Genomic DNA, 23,132 nt, shown 5'->3' on the forward strand with positions numbered 1-23,132 from the left:
CATACAATTAACTTTCTAGTAATGGACCAACCAAAAATACAACACATGCTATATCTATTTTTACAAACTACTACATGTAAAGAGTCACTGATTTGTTGTTATTTATTTAATTAAATTATTAATTAATAAGTATAGAAATATATAATTATCCTAAAAATATATTAGATCCAAAAACAAAATATGTATTTTTTTTACCTAAAAAACAAATATGTAGAATTTTTTATATGATATTTAACAGTTAAAATGACACATCAGGATTTAAGTTATAAAACATTAGGCTATGTTTGGTTTGAAGGAAAAGGTAGGGAAAGGAAGGAAAAAATAGAGAGACCTATACAAGATTGTAAAAGTTTCTCTACCTTTCCCTTCTTTTCCCTACTTTTTCCTTCAAACCAAAACAGCCTTAAGGTAAACAAAGTTCTATGTATTAACGTATTGATGACCTTGAGGTACTTTGAACCTTGGCTTAAAATACAACGTGATGCTAATGATATGGACTAGTACCCAAGGAATGAATGGACGCCAACCCCATTCCTTATATCAAGCATATCACGTCCATATTTTAAACCTTGATGTTGATAAAAGAAATAATCCCAACCAGATAAAGCATACTATTGGATTAGTGTCTTTGCTCAATAAATCAAACAAATGCTAAGGTGGAGTTGGGAGTGCTTATTCTAATCTCTCATGAATGTTTGGTGAAAAAACACTTGTCTCTAACAGGGGTAGTATAGATATTTTAAAAATGACATGGTGGGCCAAGATATGCCAGGAAGGAAATAAGCACTCAAAGATAAGCCCAAAATTTGGGCTTCTCAAATAAGCACTTAAAAATAGGCCCAAAATTTGGGCATCTCAAATAAGCACTTATTCGGACTTGTTTCCCAAATACAAATAAGTGCTTATTGGTAGTCTCAGTTCAAAATAAGTACTTCGAATAAGCGTTTATTTTCAAGCACTCCCATAGTGATATGAGACCATCTATATTGTTCAATAAAATAGGAATAGAGGTCTGGAATCAGAATCGGAATGGTCCAGCCATTTGGTTGGGCAGAATGGGCTTCTGATTCCCATTCTTGGTGGAGTAACATTCCCCATTCAGAGGGAATGGCCATTCTAGTCTCCACCCTTGGGAATGAGAGTCTCATACCAGCCAGAAAAAAGTTAAAAAGACAAGATTTAAAAACTCTCCAAATCCTATTTTTCTTTATCAACCCCTATGGGAGTTGTATATATCTGATAGAATCTAATTCCATTGAATCCATTCCCATCTGATCCAAACAAATGGACCCTGAAGTGTGTTTTATATTTAGATTGAGTTAATAACATTATGCCATATATATGCGCTATATATACATGTGAATACTGAGGCATATACTATATAAAAAAAGTAAATTCTAATATAACTAATGATAATCTGTCATCAGTTATTAGGGAATATTAGTCATAAACTGTGAAACTAAATAGTTCCTTAAGATCTTGTTAGATTGTAAGCATCATTTTTGTTTGTACAATATTATTTTCAAGGGACCTGCTCTACTTGAAATTCCCCCCACCCACTTTTGGGTAGAGAACACCTGACCCTAATAAACTGGTTAAAATTGGTTAAAATTGGTTAAAATTGACCCTTTTGGGTGAACAGAACACCATTCTTGAAAGGTGAAATTGAAAGGTGAAAATTTAACTGTTGAATGGTATTGACATCTGAGGCCCATAGGCCAAAATTACTTGTCTCATGTTTGCAGAATCAGGATTCAGGGGGCACATAGTAAATCAATTTGGATCAAGAATGAATACAAAGAGAACCATATAATCATCTGATTTTATTCGATTTAATTGGACGCGTAGAGAAAAGCTCCTCTTCAAAATGAAGTCCGAATCATATGGCTAAAAGGCTTTTGGCTGAGTTTTGGCTTGAACAATGTCGTGGTTGGGTCCGTTGGGACCATGCAATGGTGGGCCACATTTTCAATCACGTCCATGTGGCAAGTTATCACGGCCCTACCCCCCCCCCCCCCAATACAGTTTCTTTATCCCCAGACATAAGGTATTTCTCCCTCCCTCTTATACACAGATATTTTGTATATTAGACTCTAAAGGCTTTTCAACGGTAGGAACAGCATCTCTCTTTATATGTAGTCAGATATCAGACTAATCCAACGGTGATAGAGACACAGCTATTAACCAACCGTACATCGTATTTTTGTACCCTATTTAAATTTCCTAGAAGAAAACGACTGAGTCTGTGACACATCTACGGTTTGACCGAACCAAGAACCACGAATCTCATGACTCATGAGTCTCAACCGGTGGTCTCATCTAGTTCCCATAAACTCAGGGCTCGAACCACACAAGCGGAGCAAGCGACAACAACGGCGGCGAAGATCGGAGGAACGAAGAAATCCATCTTAGACCTTTTGAAGAAACCAGTCGGCAAGCATAACACCTCCCCCGGAAAATCTAGAGGAACCCGAACGGAGCCCTGCTGCGAATCGCACGCCCGAGAGAAAGAAGAAGAAGGAGATATCGCGGACACAAAGGCGACCTCCGGGGAGAAAGAAGCCACCGCAACTGTAACTGTCAAGAGCACAGTCCAAGTGACGGCGTAGAGTAGCAGCGGACGCCGCGCGGCGATCTGCCGGAGGATCGACTGTAGGAGGAAGGGAAGAGTCATGTCTCTCCGATGGGTTTTGCGCTTGCACTTGGTGCCTCTGCTTAGGGTTTTGGTTTTCCCCTTCTATTTATTGGGTTGACAATTGACATATGACGTATATGAGGGGAGAGGTAACGGGAGGGTTGGGAGTACGTGGAGAGGAGCAGAGGAACCTAATCTCAACTACTTGAATGAATTTGGTGATTTGATATTACAGTTGGAGTTGGGCGGTTGGTGATCGAAGACGAAGAAACAGTAGAAGTAGAAGGAGGAACCATTAGTTTAGTTCCACCACCAACTCCTTTCCGGTCTCCTCTCGTCAAATTCAAACACGCATTATTTATTCCATTCTGTTAAATGACAAAAGCGACCCTGCATTTGCGTTTTGAGCATCGCTGCACGCCCGGCTGTATCAAATCACAAACATTTATTTTGTTTTTGGTTTAGGTTGATGAAAAAAAAAAGTAGGGATGGTCAAATTAAAATCATAAAATAAAATAAAGAAGATCATGAATCTTATCAAGTATGATTACATGTTTAGACTTTGAAAACCAGTTCCCTAGCTACTAGAAAAAAAAAAAAAGAAGGAAAATAAAGCCCCTGCATGTAGGGTTTCACAAAGGCATTTTTCCAAGATCTGTTTGTTCACAATGCACCTTCATTTGTAATGGTATAAATGGATGGGAATATTGGGGCAGTACAAAAACAAAATCAGAACAAAAGGCGAAACAAACAAGACGAATAACCTTCACTGAATATTTAAGAAAAATCAACCAAAAATTCCCCTAATTTTGCCTTAGCTACTCTTTATACAGACTTACACGCTTATGCCTCCTAGTAGGGCAGAGCTTGGAGGGACCTAGGGGAGTCATACCCCCCACCCCCTATGGTTTAGAAATTCCCCATTGAAAAATAGCTTTCCATGTAAATTTTCTCTTCTCTCCACTCTCCATCTCAATGGTTGCCCTCCCCCCTATGGGTCTATCCATACTTCATTTATGTTTTGGCCTCCTTTATAACAATTTCCTAGCTCTGCACTTGAAAGAAGTTCATAATCTAATAAAACATTTTTTATTATAATCATACTAAATCTCTTCAAAAAAAGTCTTAATTGAATACAAGTTCAAAAACCACGTTGTAATGCTAACTTGGTAAAAATGAACTAAGATAAAAATCTTGTAATGGCACTAATTTGGTAAAAACAAACTAAGATAGAAATTTTGCAATGATGTTATCTCGTTAATATTTACTATATTGGGTCAGTGCCATCACCTCTGCTTTTAACATGTCTTGTAGTGGTTCCAACTTGCTAAAACTTTTTAACTTACTTTTGTATTGTATCATCCTCCCCCTATAAGCACTAAGATGGGTTTTCGAAAATCAACTTTGTAAATATTTACTTAATTGATGCAAATTTCGTATTGCACCATCATCCCTGAGTTGGAGAGAATTTAACATCGGATTCATGTTACCATTTAAGAGGTCGCCAACATATATTGTTGCACTTCCGTCATACTTCTTTGTTTCTAACCCTTTGATAAATAATTGGTGATGTAAACCAGCAATACAAATTGAAATTTCTTCATTTCATATCTTAAATTTTGAAGTATATTTCTTGCACTTCATAGAACCCAAATCTTCTTTTATTGACCCTTTTGAGCATTGCAACAATGATTGCCAATAAGGATCTTCATAGACATGCATCTATACAATGTGATCATAATCCCCAAGATGATAAGTATAATGAATTTTGGCATATTCCTCCTTAGTAATTGGTTCTTCATCATAGATTGGAGATTTATTCCAATTAACAAATTTCTCTTCAAGAGATATTGTTGAGGAGAATGGCCACACAAGATTTTCGTTACAATCCTCGACAATATTAAAACAATCAATAAAGAAATAAAATTTGATTTATCTTTAGACTTTAAAACTGATAACGCTTCCATGGAACTCCATTCCATGAAATTGATTTAAACTTGAGGTATGTTTCCCCTTCCTTTTGTTCACCACTTGCAACTACAACCAGTTTGGTTGCTTGCCAAGTAGAGAAACATACATGAAACTTTGGGATCTCAATATTGAAACCCGTTTACCACTATTTCTGATCATCACCTATAACTACAGTTGACCTAGATGTTTGCCTTGATGATGAAAAGGAACGAGCGGAAACACTTGCATCGGAGTCGTCCCTTTGCAGCGATTTCAGCACTTGAGCAAGTGCATCAACTTGTCTTCTCACCTCTAACACCTCTTCTTGTGTTTTGTTGTTAGAATTCCTCTTCCATGATTTGAGACACTCCATAATCCAAATAAGAATCAAACATGAGTTTTGATACCAAAGGGCATAGTACATAAACAAAACCACATTCAAAAAAGCTTCAAAGAAAAGAACAAAAGCCGAAATAAACAAAAAGAACAACTCTCCATTGAATATTTATGAGAAAATCAAACAAAAACTCCCCTAGTTTTTCCCTAGCTACTCTATAGACTTACACCCTTATGCTTCCTACATAGAAGTTTTCTAATCTAATAAAACACTCATTATAATCCTATTAAATCTCTTCAAAAAAGAAAGTTCTAATTGATACAAATTCAAAAATTTCACTATAAAGCTAATTTAGTAAAGGCAAACTAAAATAGAAATCCTATGATGACGCTAACCTAGTAAAAAACAAAATAAGATAGAAATTCGAAGATAATACTATTTCAATAAATATTTACTAAGTTGGATTGGTATCGTCACCTCCACTTCTTACATGTCTTGTAGTGGTCCCAACTTACATATAAGTTATTAGCTTTCTTCTATACTATATCATTATGCGTACTAAGAAGGATCTTTTGAAAACCAATTTTATAAATGTTTATTCAGTTTATATGAATCTCGTACTGCATCAAGTACATATGAGAATTTTGCAAATTTTGGTTTGTTTTTACATTTTTCTGCTTTCTTTTTTAGTTTATTTATCTACACTGCAAATAGACATAATAAAGTAAAACATCTAACAAAACTAAACCAGAATTGGACTGTTAACTCATTTAGACTTCCATAGCACCAATACAAATGAAATTGCACTGGAAACAAACAAGGGCAAACGATTTCAAGGAAAGGCCGACACCCAATGGAAATCCTGGTTAGGACAGCATTCTGCGAAACACAGACTTGAACCTGCTTTCTCACGCTTGACAGCCCAAGGTTTTATTGTCACTGCATCAAGCAATGGCCCCTTCCCAGATGACTAGAGGAAAGAATTGCGAACGTGATATTGCACAATGGAGAGGGCAAAAATAGATCCACTTTAAAGGTTTGGACCATACCCATGGACCCCGAGACATAGAGACCAGCATTTGGGTAATTTCCTAGAGAGGGACAAAAAAATGGACACTATAGATCCACAAACACTTGTTGAAGGGAGTCAGATCATAAAAGAACGTCTGGTTACCCAGTACTTTGTGTACTGTTGGTATAGTATAGAGAAGACTTGAAAGGAAAATGAAAGAAACGTGTGATCATGCATCATCTGCAGGACGAGCATATATTACCATTTTAACCTTCATACAAAAATAATATATATATATATTTATATATATATATATATACATGAAAAACAGAAAAGTTCAAAAAAATATTTTCACATATAAAATACATAAAACACAGAAATTTCAAAAAATATAAAAAATTTATAGAAAATGCAAACAAAATTAAAAATTATTTTCAAAATATAGAAACTAAAAAAATTGAAAAACAAAATTAGAAAATAAAAATTATAGAAAAACCACCAAAAATTATAGAAAAACACAGAATTGCAAATAAATAACAAAAAAAAATATAGGAAAATTATAGATTGTAGAAAATACAAAAATGTAAAAAAACAGAAATTATAAAAATATTAGAAATTATAACAAAACACTAAAAATGCAAAAAAAAAAAACATGAAAATTGAAAACTGAAAAAAAGACGATTTTCCTCTAACTCGCCATCCAAGGGTAATTTCGTCATGAAAATTGTTATTTATGCTGATGTGAACACCTCTGTTAAGAAGCATTATCAGCGCACAAACAGAAGGTAAGTTTTGGAAAATAAAAACTTACTAACATGGTGAGTTTAAGAGATGCTAAAAATTCATGGTGAATTTTAGACAATTTCGCTTCCAATATTGATGGTTTTATGTGACACTTGTGCAGCTTCAAAACCTTTATTATGTATGGTTGTATAAATAGTAGGGAGTAGAGAATGCCCACCATAAAAAGGGCAAAAAGAGGCCACAATCCAATGTGATGCCAGCTATACAGGATCCTTGAGAGGGGTGGACTGATACGAACATCACCCTTTGGCATTTTCTTGCACAAATTGGCTGCATTCAGACTCGAATTCAAAACCCCGTGCTTGTTAGCCCAAGATTTTACCATAGCACCAAAAGAATGACCCGTATAGAACCAACCATTCACCATCCTAAACATGCAAGCTAGGAGGTGCCTAATAGTACAGAACATAAAGGGGCTCCCCACTGCAAGAAGGATGACAATTTCACTTGGGAAACTTATGATTCAGAATGACTGGTAGAGAGATCAGAAAAGAGATGTACATCTAGGAATAAACATGCATCTAAAAATTGGAAAAGCCACATTAATTCAAAGCACTCTGCACACCATCTAGTCAAGAATTGCTACACATCTTTCTTCAGTCTTAAAAGTTCAGTTGCATCCAGAGTAGACCAGATCAGGCAGGACTTACTATGTAAAAGCATGAAGAACAAGAAGAATATCGCATCATATATACAAGCTCAACAAGAGGTCCCATGCTTCCTTTAAAGTTTGATAGATTAGTTGCATCACGGAAAATTTTTCAAAGATTCAAAAAAGAACTTGATAATCTATTGAGGGTTAATTTGCAAACAAGGTGAAGAAGCCAGGGTTGGGGTAGCAATAAATAGATCTGACTAACACAGGGAAGGCCTGTGAAAAGGCCATTTGAGACCTACAATAACCTTAAAAAGAAATATGATATTAAATAGACAAATAAGAGAGAGATGCAACTTTTGCAAGAATGGTTGGTTTAAGAAACTCCTTTCTAGTAATTTTCTAAATTTATAACCGGTAGAAGAACAGCTTACTCCTAGCCACAGTTGCTGAAGGTTAGCATCTCCATACATGTCACAATATGTCCTACTACATACGGACAGTTAGACAAAAATTTTCATTAGAATACTTTCTACAGATTGAAATGTCACAATCTCTGTAAGCTTTACAATGGAATTATCAACGCATAGGGGATCCATCAAAGCCTGTTAAAAGATCATCTCCTTGGTTCTCAAAGACGGTCTAAAGTTATTCCCCTCCCAAACAGCTCTGTTTACGACGTTCAGCCAAAACAATTGAAATACAACCAATTTGGAAGTGATTTTCAGATCCAACAACTTCATATAACATCCTAAATTTAAGGTTGAACTATACTAGGAAGCTTTACATTTGAAAGGCACTTTATCACTCACATAAATGGAATGAGACGATAAAGAATTGAACGGAAAACAGAAATATCCAGCACAGAAACTTAATTTGAAGCATCCCCATGCCTAATTCTTTATTATATTCTTTACTTTCTTCAGATTATAGATTCACTGAAATAAACAAAAAGAAATGTCCCCAGGGGCAGAGGTCCAGACTCTTCAAGAACCATGGTTGCTTTTCATCCAGCTCATTCTTTCAATAGGGTGGATTGGTGGAAAACTCCAGAGAAGTTGAAACTTGTTCTACACTTCAAATTTTCATTGAATCTTTTTTTATGTTGAATTTTCATCCAATCTTCTAATGAACTTTTTTAGTTACTAATGGTAAAATTCCCTTTTTCTGATAAATGGTGTAGATTAGTATTGTATTGATAATCTTAGGGTAAAACATTTTATATTTTCATGTGAAACTTCTTTTTCAATCCTCAAACAGGTACATATAATAACACTGGGGGCTGGTCTACAACTTGGTTGTAGTTTTTATTTTATCAAAAATAACTCTTGCAAGCTTTTGAATGTCATTTGGTGTAGATTTACTATCCCAAGACCAAATGTAACTTTGTAATAATGTATACAAACTACAATGTATGTCTAAGGTGTAGGTGTGTGGTTTACTTACTATAATTCTTCCTTTCTCTATCAAATGGTTACTTTTCATTATATCATACTTCTTCAATGTGTTTATCCATGCTTCGTTTCCCATTTATTAATGCATCTATAAACTTTTTGTATAATTCTCATGTTATCCCCTTATATTTTCATGATACTTAGTTTAAAACCTCGAACAAACAGGGATGAGTGCCAAATGGGAACAAGATTTTATGGTAAAATAAGAACGAATTGGAAGTTCATTTCATGGAGAATTTGCTATATAGTTCAATGAAGTTAAGCTGCCTACTCTGGGTAGGAATCCAGAATTGGTGTGGAGGTAAGATACTAAAGGCTCTTTTCACAGCACTGGTTGGTTACCTGCTCTCTCAATTCAGGAGCATTCTTCATTCAAATTGCAGCACAAGGGGAATCTCTTACAATTAAAAATCTCATAAATTGGAAGATATTTTCCAAAATGTTGTATGTCTAAAACAGATGTCAGAATCATTAGCCATCTTTTATTTGCATAGATTCACTATAAGGATGTGATTTTGTTTTATTTGTGTGTTCAATGGGTTGCCCAGAAACTATGTTTTGGCTTGGCAAGTTTAATCATGTTACAGCCTTACAGGAACTAAAGTAGTTTATCGTTATTTCCCATAACTTCAAGCTAAAGAATGCTAGAAATTATAAGTCTCTAGTCTAAAATATTACTGTATCATGCTTAAAAAGCATTCTACCCCAAGCAAAGCCTTTGAATACCCTATCTTCAATAACCAAAGCTCCATGAGAAAGTGGGTATAGAGAAGCAATCATTCCAGCAGTTAACCTACATTGCAATAGAATAAACACGGAGTACCTTAAGATGATAACAGCCCCAACTTGGACTTCATGACAGAAAAAACTTAAATCCTACAAGCCTGGCATATTACAGGATTTACTTCCTAAGGAATATCAAAGCAAAATAACCATGATTTTTTCAAGACTATCATCATCTAACCCTGTCCTATATATATGGCATTGGCTACATGAGTCCTGTTATGCCATTCCATTCTGTTCAATACCACATCTATTTTTTCAAGATTATAACACTGAAAATTGTCAAAATCAGGATAGCATTGCTCGGACCACACAAACCTCAGATTAGACGACAAAGTTACTTAAAGAAAACAAAAACAACAATAGCCGTAGAAGCAGCAAAAGTATTCAAGGAGACCACCCAACATCACGTGAGAAACATTCCAGCACTGGCTGACTGTCCCCCACTAGCCTTATGGTTCTTCATTTTTTTTGGGTGGGTGGGGGGAGCAAAGGTGCAAATGTTTCTGTTTTGACCTTCAAGAACTGCAAGCACCATTGTCGAAACAGGCCTAATCTCAGATAATCTTTGGCCCAATGTTTTTCACTCCAATCGCCACTCAGATTCATAATTGACAAAGAAATATCAAGGAACTTCTAATATACAGGCTCCAAAGATAATTTCCAATGATAAAATATACCATAGACCTAAAAAGTTGGTATATCGCCACCAGAATGTTAGTTGAATGATGGTAATATTAATTCCGCCATGTGGAGGGATCCCTGATTGGGTCAAGTAAGGACCTTCCCCACATGACCTAGCTTAATTCCGCCATGTGGAGGGATCATATGGTTGATCCAAACTGTCCATTGGGTAGGGATTCTATAGAGTGACCACACGTTTAATATCACTATCCACATTAACATGGCAATTCCATCTTGTATAAACACAAGTAAAGGGTAAAGAGAAGAACATGTGGGATCCTTTGGGCGTCAAAACATGCTGCCATCCACATACAGAATTCTTGACTCCTTTTTGAGTTTCCTATATAAAAAAAATAAAAAAACTCAACTAGCAAACATGCTCCCATATGTACCAATTATAAAAGACATCACTGGGTTAAAGATGAATATATTACCACCTCATCGCAAAACATAGTTCAGGGCAATGTTATCAAGGTGCAACAAGTCAACCAACTAACCAATTGAGGGTCACACCAGTTGCATCACTAACTAGTTGGTTGGTACCCAGTAAGACTAAGCATCAACTACGTCAACTAATAACTAGTTATCTTATTAAACAACAACGTTTTTTTTTTTTTTTTTTTTTTGGGGGGGGGGGGGGGGTATTATCACGAATTATTTAAAATAACATTATACATATGGTTACCATTCTAGCATCTTAAACAACATCAATTCCCCAAGAGATTGAAGGATTACTAGATAAATTTGACCAAGGTACAACTTGGGCCAGGCTAAACCGAACCCAGCCTGAATTTGGTTCGATAGTGCAGAAGTTTTGGCTAGACTTGAAAAATATGAACCCAACTTAACTTTGGGCAACCCAAAATAAAAGCAAAAGTTCTCTATAATAACGTAAATATAGAACTCTTAAAACAAATAACTTCGTTCTTGTACCCCTAAGCACGATGAACCATTACAGCCAAAGGCTAGAATCAAGCAGTCAGCATGCACCTTTCTATCTCTGAAGAGAAATGAAATTAGAATGCCTACTAAATGAAAACTTGAAATTTTAATATTTACATATTAGGGACCACTATCTCCTTGGCGTTGGGTCCTCACTGAAATAGTTAAGGTGAACCCAGTAACTGGCAAACACTCCCCAGATTTCTCTATCGAAACGTTGAATGACTCTTTATGTTGTGTAAAACGCAAACTTTGGCATGCTTCATGAATGGGAGTGATATAAGTTCCAAGATGGCCATGAATGAATTTATTGGTGTCAAATGCTTTGAAAATAAAGAATCAGTAGACACTTTAAGCATCTTAATGTCCACCTGCCAACCCAGATAACTGAAGCAGAAAAAGCAAAGATATATAGCATGCGGCACACAACATAGAAGTTGAAACACCAGATAGATAGCATGGCAAGCTACCATTGTGTAAAATATAAAAATTCAAGGAGAGATTCTTAGAAACGGAAACATGAAGTAGCTTTACGTTATCCAGATGATAATATTTCCTTTTTTAGCCCTTTTTGATCAGGAATTCATTTTCTTAGTTAAATGTTAAATCTACTTTTTGGTAAAGACAGTACCTGTAGATTGTAGTTAAGTCTCTTACAAGTGGCAGTAAGCACCCATGAGCACGACATCAAGGAGAAAATAGTGAAGCAGAGATGAAGTAACAAAGCAAAGTAAATCAAGCTCCTGAAGCAGTAAAATCAAACGGCCGGATCAACTACATCATTGCATACGGAGGAAAACTAGGAATGTCAATTACTGGAGTCTGGAGATGGAAACGCACCGTAGCGGGAAATATCAACAGAAAGCAGAACCCGAACTTAACTCCGTAATGGCTTGTAAGAGATTTTCGACTAACGAATTCCCCGCAACGGCAACAACTCACCCCCTATTAAAACTCCCAAAAGTGCAAAACATTTCAGTCCCTCTGGAGAAAAACATGCTGGCCAGATTTTTTTATTTTTTTTTTGAAATCAGGTTCCCCAATTCAAAGATGACTTCAACACTGAAAACAACTTAACTGTCGATTTCAACACCTGAATTTTGCATCAAGGGATCATAGGTGCGCTCCATTTGGCATCTTTCAATCACAAAAGCAGAGTTCAAATTCAATGACGCCGAAAACGTTAGAGCCGAAGGGGAAAAATCAAGGAATACAAGGGGAACCAACAAGACAACGTAATTACAACCACCAAACAGCATTCCTCAAACGCTTGATAGCGAGCTACACCCATGATCCAAGCCGCCCAAACCATATAAAGCGCAAAATAGAAAGAGAATATAGAGAAATTTTAGAAGATAATGTAACAAATTCTACATGGAAACATATCTAAGATACAAAACGTATCTATTACTCAAACAGAGATTAGTATGTTACATCAGAAAGACATAAAATTTAAAAAGATTAAAAAAGGAAGACGACCTTTAACAAGACCACAAACCCTAAACCTAATTTTGATTTTTCCATTCAAATAACCACGCCAATCCACCACCGTTCAAGAGCTGGTAAATTTAGTAACGGCTTTAGTGCCTTCAGATACCGCGTGCTTGGCCAATTCACCGGGAAGAACAAGCCGCACCGAAGTCTGAATCTCCCGAGACGTGATCGTGGGCTTCTTGTTATACCGTGCAAGTCTGGAAGCCTCCTGGGCAAGCTTCTCAAAGATATCATTGATGAAGCTGTTCATGATGCCCATGGCCTTGCTAGAGATCCCGATGTCGGGATGGACCTGCTTCAGAACCTTGAAGATGTAGATCTTGTACGTTTCACTGCTCTTCTTCGTTCTCTTCTTCTTCTTGTCACCAGCAGACGCACCACCCTCCTTCGGCAGCTTCTTCCCGGCCTTCGGCTGCTTTTCAGCCTTTGGTTTTTTCTCAGCCGGTGCTTTCTCGGCCACCTTCTCCTTCTCTTCGGCCGGCTTCTCAGCTGCCGGCTTCTTCTCCGCGGGCTTCTTCTCCGCCTTTGGCGCCATCAGAATTTCTTTATAACACGAACGAAAAAGAAGCAAAGGAAAAACCAGGCCAACTGTGAAAGAACGAAGATTTATGTTCGAGTTTTGATGAGAGTCAAGGAACCACTTTGTAACTTATAGAGGTGGCAGACGGAATTTAATTGGTAAATTGAGAGAGGCACGGATCGATGTCTAGTAGAATCTCAGCCGTTGTTCCTGAGCGAATAATCGACGGTTGAAAAAGATGCGGGAACTTGAATTCTTTCGCTACGTGGCATAATATTATTGGTTTAACTTCTTTAACACGGATCGAGATGGTTTGGCATAAAATTGGGTCTCACACTCACGTGGGTACGTAGGTAGGGGCCATAGAAGAATAGTCTACTGGTACTAGAGGATTGATTGGTCATCTTTTACGGCCGGCATGCAAGGTTTTGCTTTAAGTTTGGGGGAGTTACCCGTTAAAGCCCTGGCTTATGCAAAAGTCAGCTGTCCATTAGTACGGCTTTCCACTTAGAGTTTTGTGTCGTGATTTACAGCCCAGAAAACCTAAATATATTAGAGTTAAATAAATAAAAATTACTTTAATATTATAGCCCCGTTTGGTTCACAGGAATAAGGGTTTGGAAATCGAGTTCCAATCACCCCCCACCCCCACAACGTTCCACGGAACATCTCCGCCATGTATTAGTAGTATATTCCCATGATGACAACATCATTTTTGATATTATCATAGAAGATGTTCTCAATACACGGGGGAATGTGTAGGAGGCAGTCTTGTGGGGGTCTGATTTGATCTCTTGGAAATCATGGATTATTCGAGTCCAACTGTTTGGTTGAGCAGAATTAAAATCTCATTCTTGTTCCTACTAGAATAACAATCCCCTTTTGAGAACTATGGGAATATACCATTTTGACTCCAATTCTAAATGCGAACCAAATGGATACTATATATTATGAAATAAATTACCTTAAAATGAATCGTGTGCGACATGAACCTCAATTAGATTGTTGATGAAATCCAAGGGCTAGTCGGCTAGATTCTGTGTCGTTTGTGTATTTGACTTTATTTTGCATAATATAAGTACACAACTACACATGAAAAATAATTAAGCATAAATTAAAGCGATGTTTGGTAAATCTTTATGCACATTTTAGGTCTCAGCAAGCTTGAAAGATGAAAAGATGCATGCACGAAAAGACCTAAAAAGACTAAACACGTCGAATTTTGGGAAGCTTCAAATAAATTTTTGGCCCTCTACATGATATATAGCTTCCAAATGCATTTTTAAAAATCTAATAGACCAAGCCGCTTACCAAACAGTCTTTGTCTTTAAAGACAATACCCCTAAAGCTCATTATGTCTTTTGATCATCAGTGTTATTGGAATATGTTTCTAAAAAGACTTGCTAAACAACACCTAAAATAGCAAATTTTAAAATTGCAATAACAAATCGATGAAAGAGATTATTTGGTGTAGAGAGTGGATCTTTTGGGTATCAAAAGCAAAGAATTGAGATTCTGTAAATATCCTTTAATTAATTAATTGGATATCACCAAAATTGTTAGGATTTACTTTGATATATCAAAAAAAGAAAAATAATCACATGCTTACTCTAGTTTTTTTGGAACGGGATTTGCTCCTCACATGCACATCCATTGTGCATTGAGAACATCTCCCATGAATAATTACGTATAAGTACGAGAGATGTTCCCAATGAATGATACGATGTGCATGTGAGGCAACCTATGTGAGGAGCAGATCCGGTCTCAGTTTTTTTCAAGGCTAACACTATATATGATGCTGAACAAAATGTATTAATACTCATTGCCCTTTGTAAAACATCTCCTTATGAATAAAAACATGTAAGTACAAAGATGTTCCTTTCATTAAAAAAAAAAGTATAGAGATATTCTTAATATGTGGCATGCAATGTCGTGAGGACCAATTTCCTGAAGAGGAAATCCAAACTCACAATATATATCTATTTTTAGAAAGGCCAATACATCATGCATCTTTTTTTTTACTTTTGGAATTTAGCCATACCCTTGAATCCTCGATAAGGGTCATAATTATTTTCTTTTATTTTTCCTGTTTTGAAATTTTACATTGCGAAAACCTTATTTAGTCCTACGTTATAGTAGAGAAGAAGGAGAAGAAGAAGAAGGGTTCGGCCAGTAAAGGAAAAATCAATCATCTCTCTAGTCGACCCACTTGTATTTATTTCCAATAACATAGTTACAAAAAATACCATATTGTACCTCATAAGTGATGGGACACATAACTTAAACTTAAATAAAACAGACATTTCACTATCAAATAGTTAAACCCAAATAACAAAAATACCCATGTTTTGTGTACTCTAACACTCCCCTTCAAGCTGGGGAGTATATGTCATATAGTCCTAGCTTGCTACAAATATAATCTACTCTGCCCTGAGACAATTCCTTTGTAAAAAGATTTATCCACTGATTTCTTGAGCTCACATGAGATGTGGTTATCACTCCATTTACCACTTTCTTTTCTCACAAAATGACAATCAACCTCAATATGCTTTGTTCTCTCATGGAATACTGGGTTGGAAGATACGTGAACAGCAATTTGGTTATCACAGTATAATCTCATGGGTTTGTCAACCGAAAACCCCATCTCTTGTAACAAGTTCTTCAACCATACTAGTTCACATATGGTATGAGACAAAGCTCAGTACTCAGCTTTTGCACTACTCCTTGTCACCATTGTTTGTTTCTTGCTCTTCCAAGTTATAAGATTGCCACCAAGAAAGGTACAATACCCTGTAGTTGGTATCCTATTTGATATAGAACCAGCCCAATCATCATTTGTATACCTAACAATCCTTAGAACTACTTCCCAGTGAGGAATCCGAGGATGTTGCATAAACAACTCACCATACTCACAGCAAATGATATATCTAGTCAGGAAATAGTCAGATAGTTCAACTTTCCCACCAACCTCCTGTATCTTCCAGGATCATCAAACTCTTCACCTGCATCAACACTCAACTTGACATTAAATTCCTTAGGAGTCTCTGCTGGTTTAGCACCTAACAGTCTTGTTTCTTCAAATAGGTCAAGAACATATTTTCTTTGACACAAGTTAATTCCATGCCTTGACCTTGCAACTTCTATTCCCATAAAGTACTTCAGTTTACCCAAATCATTCGTATTGAAGTGGTCCTATAGGAATTTTTTCAACCTGTCAATTCCATTACCGTCACTCCCAATTATGACAATATCATCCACATACACCACTAGCAAGATTTTTTTCATCTTTTAAGTTATGGTTGAACACAACATGGTCTACCTGACACTGTTTCATCCCAAAGTCTTTCACTACTTCACTTAACCTGCCAAACCATGCGCATGGAGATTGTTTCAATCCATAAATTGCCTTTTTTAGTCTACAAACCTTACCATCCTCCCCCTGAGTAACAAACCCTTGTGGTTGCTCCATATACACTTCCTCAATGAGATCACCATGTAGGAAAGCATTTTTATGTCAAGTTGCACAAGGGGCCAATCATACATAGCAGCTAATGAAATCAACACCCGAATTGAACCAATTTTAGCCACAGGATAAACTGTTTCCTTATAGTCCATACCATATAGCTGAGAATAGCCCTTGGCCACTAACTTGGCCCTCAATCGCTCCACACTGCCATATGGAAGATATTTCACTATGTAGACCCACTTACACCCAACAACATGCTTACCAGGAGGAAGAGCAGTGAGTTCCCACGTGTGATTGTGTTGTAGAGCAAAGAGTTCATCTTCCATGGCTTGCCTCCACCCTAAGGAGGTAAGGCTTCCTAGATAGTCTTGGGAATGGAAACAAATGATAGCAATGATATAAAGTTGCGATTAGAAGCATAAAGGTGAGCAATTGAAACATAATGTAAAATAGGATGAGAAGTACAAGTGTGTTTACCTTTCCGCAAGACAATAGGAAGAACCGAGTCCAAGGGAGAAGAAACAATGATAGGATCTGTTGACGAGGGCTGAATTGGAGGAGGGGTTGATGCTCTTCAGTGAGTATACACTTGTCTAATTTGTGGCCTCTCAGTAGTAACTGACATGGGAGGTAAATCTACAACTGGAATGGGAACCATGGAAAGGGGATCCACAACAGGGACGGGAAGAGAAACTACGGGGGAAGGAGAATAAACCATAGTATTAGAGAAAAAATGAACCGATTCAAAGAATGTGACATCGGAGCACACAAATGACTTATGGAAGTAAGGGTCATAGCATTTATACCCTTTTTGAGTCCTTGAGTAGACAATGAAGATACACTTAATAGCTCGTGCATCTAACTTGTCTAAACCAGGCCCCAAGTTTTGAACAAAATAAGCACATCCAAAGACTCTTGGGGTGAGAGGAAATGAAGACAGGTGGGAAACAACACTGAGAAGGGGGATTGACTTCCAATGATGGTCATGGGCATCTGATTGATGAGAAAACAGGATGTGAGCACAACATCATTCCAAAAATGCTTTGGGACATTCATATTAAGCATCAAAGACTGAGCAGTTTCAAGGAGATGTCAATTTTTCCGTTTAATTACACTGTTTTGTTGTGGGGTGTAGGCACAAGAAGTTTGATGAATTATCCCATGGTGCTCTAAGTATTGCTGAAATGGTATTGAAGTGTAATCTTTGGCATTATCAAAGCGAAGAATTTTAATATGAACATCAAATTAGGTATGTATTTCAATATAATTTTTTTGAAAAATAGAGAACAATTCACTGCGATCTTTCATAAATTAAATCCATGTCATCCTTTAAAAGTCATCAACAAAAATTACAAAATACTTATAGTCATTGTATAACATCACTTTGATCGGACCCCAGACATCAAAATGAATTAAAGAAAAAGGACTCGAGACACGATTATAAACTCTTGGACTAAAAGAGACTCTATGATGTTTCCCAAGCTGACATGACTCACAATCCAAAGATGAAAGATGACTCAATGAAGGAACCAGCAATTTCAAAGCCTTGAGAGAAAGATGACCAAGTCTGTAGTGCCATTGAAGAGAAGTAAGAGACGACTGAAAAAGCTACTGGAGGGCCACCACCATCAAGGTAATACAATCCACCTGCCTCATGCCCTCCACCAATCTTCATCCCCATCTTGAGATCCCGAAACACACAAGAAGAATATTAAAAGATTATGAAATACTTAAGTGATTTAGTTAATCTACTAACAGATATAAGGTTAAAGGGGAACTTGGGGACATAAAACAGATGATAAAGACAATGAGGAGAGATCATTACCAACACTACAGATGGGAGATGTAGAACCATTAGCAAGAGTAACTGTTTGAGATATAGAGGACTGAGAAAGAGAAAAAATACATTAGGAGTCCCAGACATATGGTCCGAGGCTTCAAAGTCAATGATCCAATGTGAAGGCTTGGAAGCCAAGCAAGCCATACCTGAATGGGCAAGGGTAGTTGTGTTTTGCTGAAAAGTTGCTTGAAGGAACTGCTCATATACTGCATGGGGTACACTCACCATCTCCTTCCCAGAAACACTAGTAGATGTGGAGGGGATTGGGTAAGTTTGCAAACTTTCAGTAGCTGTACCACTACCCTTAGCCACAGCATGGTTAGCCCAAGTGTTGGGTGGACCATGTAAATCATAGCAGAAATTAACTGTGTGCCCCTCTAGTGCATAGTCTGTACACTTCGTAGGGGCATTATTTCTTCCTTTACCGCGACCTCCCCCTCTAGTCACCACAAAACCATATCTGTTTGAGAGAGAATAATGCTCTATAGACTCAATAGGTCCTCCTAAGAGTAGACCCCCCTAATATTTGTGCTTGGACAGGCTCATATTCAACCTTCAAACCCACCAGAAACCTTGTCACATCAAGTTGCTCACGCTATTTGTTGCTAAATCTGAACATCCTATGTTAGAGGACGATACACATTGAGCTCATTTTGGATATTCCTTAGACTTGCATAGTATTCCTCAGAGCTTTGACTGCCTTGCTTCAGATTAAAATACTCTTGGTACAACTGATACACCCTAGTTGTATTGTCTTGCCCAGAATACAGTTTCTTAGCATGATCCTAGATTTCTTTAGTTGTATTTAGGAACATAAAGTTCACGCTAATTTTTTGTTCCATTCTATTCCACAGCCATGTCATTATTTGTGCATCTTGTTGTTCCCACTCACTAAACCCTAGAGAATCAAATGAGCGTTTCTCCTCTCTCACATGTTTTACTTTTTATTGGCTTTTAAAAACACCTCCACAGATTTTGCCCACAATACATAATTCTCACCATTCAACTTAATAGATGTCATTTGAACATTTAAGTAATATGGAGAAATCATAATACTTGTTTTATTGTCATTCCCATCTCCAATCGATGTCATCTTAACTAATTCACCTTACCTCACAAAGAAATCATTGTTATATGTAGAGTATTCACATTCAAATATTCAACACAACCTCATGCACTTCCACAAAACTTATCTCACTTTCAGCACCACGAACTTCTTCAAATACACATTACACATCAAATACAAAAACTGAAATTACTTAGTCATTAAATCAAACACCTGTATTGCACACTGCAGAACCACTCACAGACCAAATACAAGGGCTGAAATCACTCAGCCATTAAACTAAACACTTACATTGCACTCTGTAGAACCAACTTGTACCCAGTTGAACACTGTTCACCCGAACCTGCTCACTTCATACCATCGAATAGAGAGCTTCTACCAATCACCACAAACTGGAGGCATGAAGGCATCCTACAGAGAAAAATGACCACTCCTTTTCAACATTTCCCTTAATCTCCCAGTGGTTCTTGAGAAACCTGCAAAACCCTATAGAGGAGGGCGATAAAAAAAACCTAGGTAAACCAGAACAAAAGAGCAAGACGAGTATATCTGAACTCATTACATGCGCTCTGATACCATGCTAAAACCTTATTTAGTCCTAGGTTACAGTAGAGAAGGAGAAGAAGAAGAAGAAGGGTTCGACCAGTAGAGGAAAAACCACTCATCTCTCTAGTCGACTCACTTGTATTTATCTCCAATAATATAGTTACAAGAAAGACCATATTATCCCTCATAAGTGATGGGATACATAACTTAAACTTAAATAAAACAGACATTTCACTCTCAAATAGATAAATCAAAATGACCAAAATACCCCTATTTTGTGTACTCCAACATACATCAACCCACTACTAACTTTCCTCTAAAGTCAATGATAACATGACTCAAATTCGCATCTCGACCGGAAAAATACAACTAACCTACTAAGTGAACCACCCCTCAATCAAATACACCATACATCAAATACTAAGAATTAAGAAAGTATATATGTTAAAATAAGGTTAATGTCACTACATCATTAGGGTTAAAATAAGATTAGTGTCACTATTTCATTAGGCGATATATATTATTAAAGTAGTCCACCATGTAATGAAAGATTATCAAAGCTTTAACACACAAATCAAATGTTATGTCATGATGCAATTACCAACGAGATTTAATATTTTGTCACGATGGACTTTGGTGTTGTAATGGACTTTGCACAAGAGACTTTAGTGCCACAGGGGGACTTTGAAACACATATGGTTATCGTGATCAAACAATGATGTTTATGAGTTTTTTACTCGAGCCGAGCTAGAGCCTTGTACTACCATGGCGAGCCAAGCTTGAGCCTCGTACTATTCGGTTCGGCTCAACTCGAATCCACCCCCAAATTTTAAAGAGCATGATATGATTAACCGAAAAAACAATTCTTCATATGATAAATGACTTTCAAATGAAAATTTTAACTAATCAATCAATCGAAAAAACACAATGCATATTACTTTTCTTGTAAAATGTGAAGTGTGATTAGAAACACAAATACAACAGAGACAATATGTAAAATTCCACATTCAACTTATTCAAAGTAATGGATACTCAAAGATAGAGTTCAATTGGGGCTTTTTTCCAGACTCGAATATGAGATAAAAGTAGCCACCTCCTCATTGGAAATTAATGATCAACATATTTCAAATCTCAAAGACACATACATTGAATATGCAAAAAATGCTAATAAAGGATTCACCTCAAGAAATATCCATCGGTAAAAGGGGGGTTGCCCCGATTTGGATCAATTAAGATGAACCACTCACAAAAAGGATAATTGCTCACCTTTGCACAAAGAAGGTGGGTGTTTATCACAAGTTTCAAGAATTTGCTCAAATTGGATTCAGTGGTCATTTTGTCATTCTCCCAATAATTGGTTACTTCACTGTCTTTAATATATAATTCCCCGATGCATGGTGTTTTTTTAACACTTTTGGACCCTTTTGCCCTTGGTTTTAGAGCACTATGAAAGTTGATTTATTCTCTTCTCTTTCCTCTCTTTTCTTCTTTTTTTTTTTATCAATTCCTTCATCAGTAGACCATTAAAGTTTGTCTAGTGTTATTTACCAATGTACTAGGGATCGAGGACTTCCGACTATGATGAAACATGGCATAGGACAAGGGTTCTTAAACAAATGATAAAAGGCTCATGAAACTTAAACTACAATGGGTATCAGATGCTTAAATCAATTTATAGGGCTTTACTAAAAACCATTCTCTTATACTTTTACTTTCCTTTAATTAAACACTCTCACAGTCATAAATGAAAGAATGTGCTTTTCATGTCTTTAAATACTATGAGTTATGCACCAGGATGATCAAGGATGGCTTTATTGTAGGACTATATGTAAATAGGTAAGGCAAAAATGAAGACGAATGTTACTTCTAGAGAACAATTTATCACTTTGACTACCACGTTTGCCTCAATTTTTCGTGCTTACTCTTCAGTTCACTCTTTGTAGCAATTACCTACCCAGATCTTTCTTTAATACTTCATTTTCATTTTCTTTTTTTTTTCTTTTCAATTTTTCTAACTTGTGCATTTGCCCCAATTTTCATATTCATTTATTTCATTTTGTTTCTTCCCAATTGATTAAAGTTCACATGCAAAATTGGACATCTAACATCAACCTCTTAAAAGGGTTTATTTTAATGAATAGTTACTGCAAAGGTTCAAAGGGATAACTAGTGAATTGATTAATAAAGAGGGTTTGATGAAAATGGATAAAGCAAATGGCCCAAAGAGAGCCTCCCATCATTTATTCATTAAATGCATAACATATAGGGAAGAAATATATGTCAAGCACAACTCCCTTTTAACTAACTAAAGGATATTTATGTCATCTGGCAACTTCCACACTTGGAAATTTTGAAGTTACTCGAATGAGAGTGATCCCCCCCCCCTTTTCTTTTTTTTCTTTTTTCTTTTTCTCATTTTCTCATTTTTTTTATTTTTTTCTAGCCTTTGGAAATAATCATCTTGAAAATTTGCTTAGTTTAACAAAGAAGAAGGTCCAATGAAATCAACTCTAAGAGCTAACTAACGATGTTATCAATGATCGGGACATCTAGGAATAAACGATCAATAATGGCCTCTAGTCATTTCCTATATTCATCAGCAAAGCACTAGGTAAATATGACGCCTGCATTCTATGTTGGCTTAGGAAAAAAATCAAAATGAGTGCCTACTCCATCATAATGACTTCAATCTTATGACTACCCCAGTTTGGGCTATCAATGATGGATTTATTTGTGGATATAGATCCATGGTTGGGAATGGATATTACTATTTTGAACTAATGGGATCCCCCCCTCCTTAGACATTTTTATCAATAGACCTTCAATCAACAACAAATTTTCACAATGTTATGCTCTTGAGGCTTACTCATGCATTCCTCTAAAGGGAAGTGGCAGTTTTATCTCTTTCAAAGTTTGAGGAGTCTCATTCTTATTAAAACTTATTGTTTTATTGGAAGCACAAAAACCAAAACAACAAAATGAAATAATTAAGATAAAATTTTCA

At 36.5% G+C, this 23,132-nt stretch overlaps 2 protein-coding genes and 1 long non-coding RNA gene across 3 annotated transcripts; all 3 read right to left on the minus strand.

Moving 5' to 3' along the window:
• Positions 1-1,790: 1,790 nt before the first annotated feature.
• Positions 1,791-3,034, minus strand: LOC148870192 (uncharacterized). The gene has a single exon (XM_088973020.1). The coding sequence runs from the start codon at positions 2,672-2,674 to the stop codon at positions 2,303-2,305; it is 372 nt and encodes a 123-aa protein (XP_088829146.1). The 5' UTR covers positions 2,675-3,034; the 3' UTR covers positions 1,791-2,302.
• A 1,354-nt stretch (positions 3,035-4,388) lies between these two features.
• LOC148870193 (uncharacterized) lies at positions 4,389-12,338 on the minus strand. Its single transcript, XR_016107239.1, has 3 exons — positions 12,037-12,338; positions 11,828-11,939; positions 4,389-4,952 (listed from the first exon to the last, which is right to left on the minus strand). It is a non-coding gene; the product is annotated as an uncharacterized LOC148870193 (long non-coding RNA).
• A 204-nt stretch (positions 12,339-12,542) lies between these two features.
• On the minus strand, positions 12,543-13,314 carry LOC148870194 (histone H2B.9-like). Its single transcript, XM_088969851.1, has one exon. The coding sequence runs from the start codon at positions 13,223-13,225 to the stop codon at positions 12,749-12,751; it is 477 nt and encodes a 158-aa protein (XP_088825977.1). The 5' UTR covers positions 13,226-13,314; the 3' UTR covers positions 12,543-12,748.
• Positions 13,315-23,132: the final 9,818 nt, after the last annotated feature.

The sequence above is a fragment of the Nelumbo lutea genome, chromosome 2 (assembly GCF_056320005.1).
Source record: "Nelumbo lutea isolate HS-2025 chromosome 2, American lotus-T2T, whole genome shotgun sequence".
In the NCBI taxonomy this organism is placed as follows: domain Eukaryota; kingdom Viridiplantae; phylum Streptophyta; class Magnoliopsida; order Proteales; family Nelumbonaceae; genus Nelumbo; species Nelumbo lutea.

Excerpts from the sequence above, each read along its gene's own strand:
- LOC148870194 (XM_088969851.1), bottom strand. The coding sequence starts at position 13,225 with ATGGCGCCAAAGGCGGAGAAGAAGCCCGCGGAGAAGAAGCCGGCAGCT.
- LOC148870192 (XM_088973020.1), bottom strand. The coding sequence starts at position 2,674 with ATGACTCTTCCCTTCCTCCTACAGTCGATCCTCCGGCAGATCGCCGCG.